Source organism: Eimeria mitis, genomic scaffold (genome assembly GCF_000499745.2).
Source record: "Eimeria mitis Houghton genomic scaffold, Emh_scaff1044, whole genome shotgun sequence".
In the NCBI taxonomy this organism is placed as follows: Eukaryota; Apicomplexa; class Conoidasida; order Eucoccidiorida; family Eimeriidae; genus Eimeria; species Eimeria mitis.
The window spans coordinates 7584-8261 of NW_013567265.1; the positions used below are offsets into that span (position 1 = coordinate 7584).

At 34.4% G+C, this 678-nt stretch overlaps 1 protein-coding gene across 1 annotated transcript in view; it reads left to right on the forward strand.

Annotated features, from left to right (window-relative positions):
* EMH_0028210 (NAD binding domain of 6-phosphogluconate dehydrogenase, putative) overlaps nt 1-678 on the forward strand; it is a gene marked incomplete at both ends in the record, with an annotated part of 3627 nt that overhangs the window by 811 nt on the left and 2138 nt on the right. Inside the window, one exon of the mRNA XM_013494131.1 lies at nt 86-219. Within this exon, the coding sequence (XP_013349585.1) occupies nt 86-219 (134 nt within the window). The remainder of the gene's footprint in view (nt 1-85; nt 220-678) is intronic.

Below are 678 nucleotides of genomic sequence, written 5' to 3' on the forward strand. Positions count from 1 at the left end.
CCAGCAGCAGCAGCAGCAGCAGCAGCAGCAGCAGCAGCAGCAGCAGCATGTATAAACTGTGTAATTTGTGTATTATAATGTTCAGCCGCACAGCTAGCAAGGCTCTGCCGCTGCAGCAGCAAGGTGCTGCTGTTGCAGCAACAGCAGCAGCAGCAGCAGCAAACTGCGACATCCTCTGTCTTATGGTCGGTACACCCCAAGATGTTAAAACTCTCGTCTGTACGTACACCCCAACACAATGCTCCTGCTGCTGCTGCTGCTGCTGCTGCTGCTGTTGCTGCTGCTGCTGCTGCTGCTGCTGCTGTAGAAGCAGCAGCTGTAGCAGCAGCAGCAGCAGAGGGAATAGCAGGCTGAGCGCAGCAGTTTCGTTGTTTTTTTGTTCTTTTTTTTTGTTTTTTTTGTTTTTTTTGTTTTTTTTTTGTTTGTTGTTTATTGTTATTTGTTATTTGTGTATTAAATTGTATTTGTATTTATTTATAAACGTATTATATATAATTAATTTATTTATTTTGTTTTTTGTTTTGTTTTTGTTTTATTTTATTTATTTTATTAATCAACTAACTTTATTAATTTATACATTTACATACTTATTTATTTCTTTTATATTATTTATTTATTTATTTTATTTATTTTATTTATTTTATTTATTTTATTTATTTTATTTATTTATTTTATTTA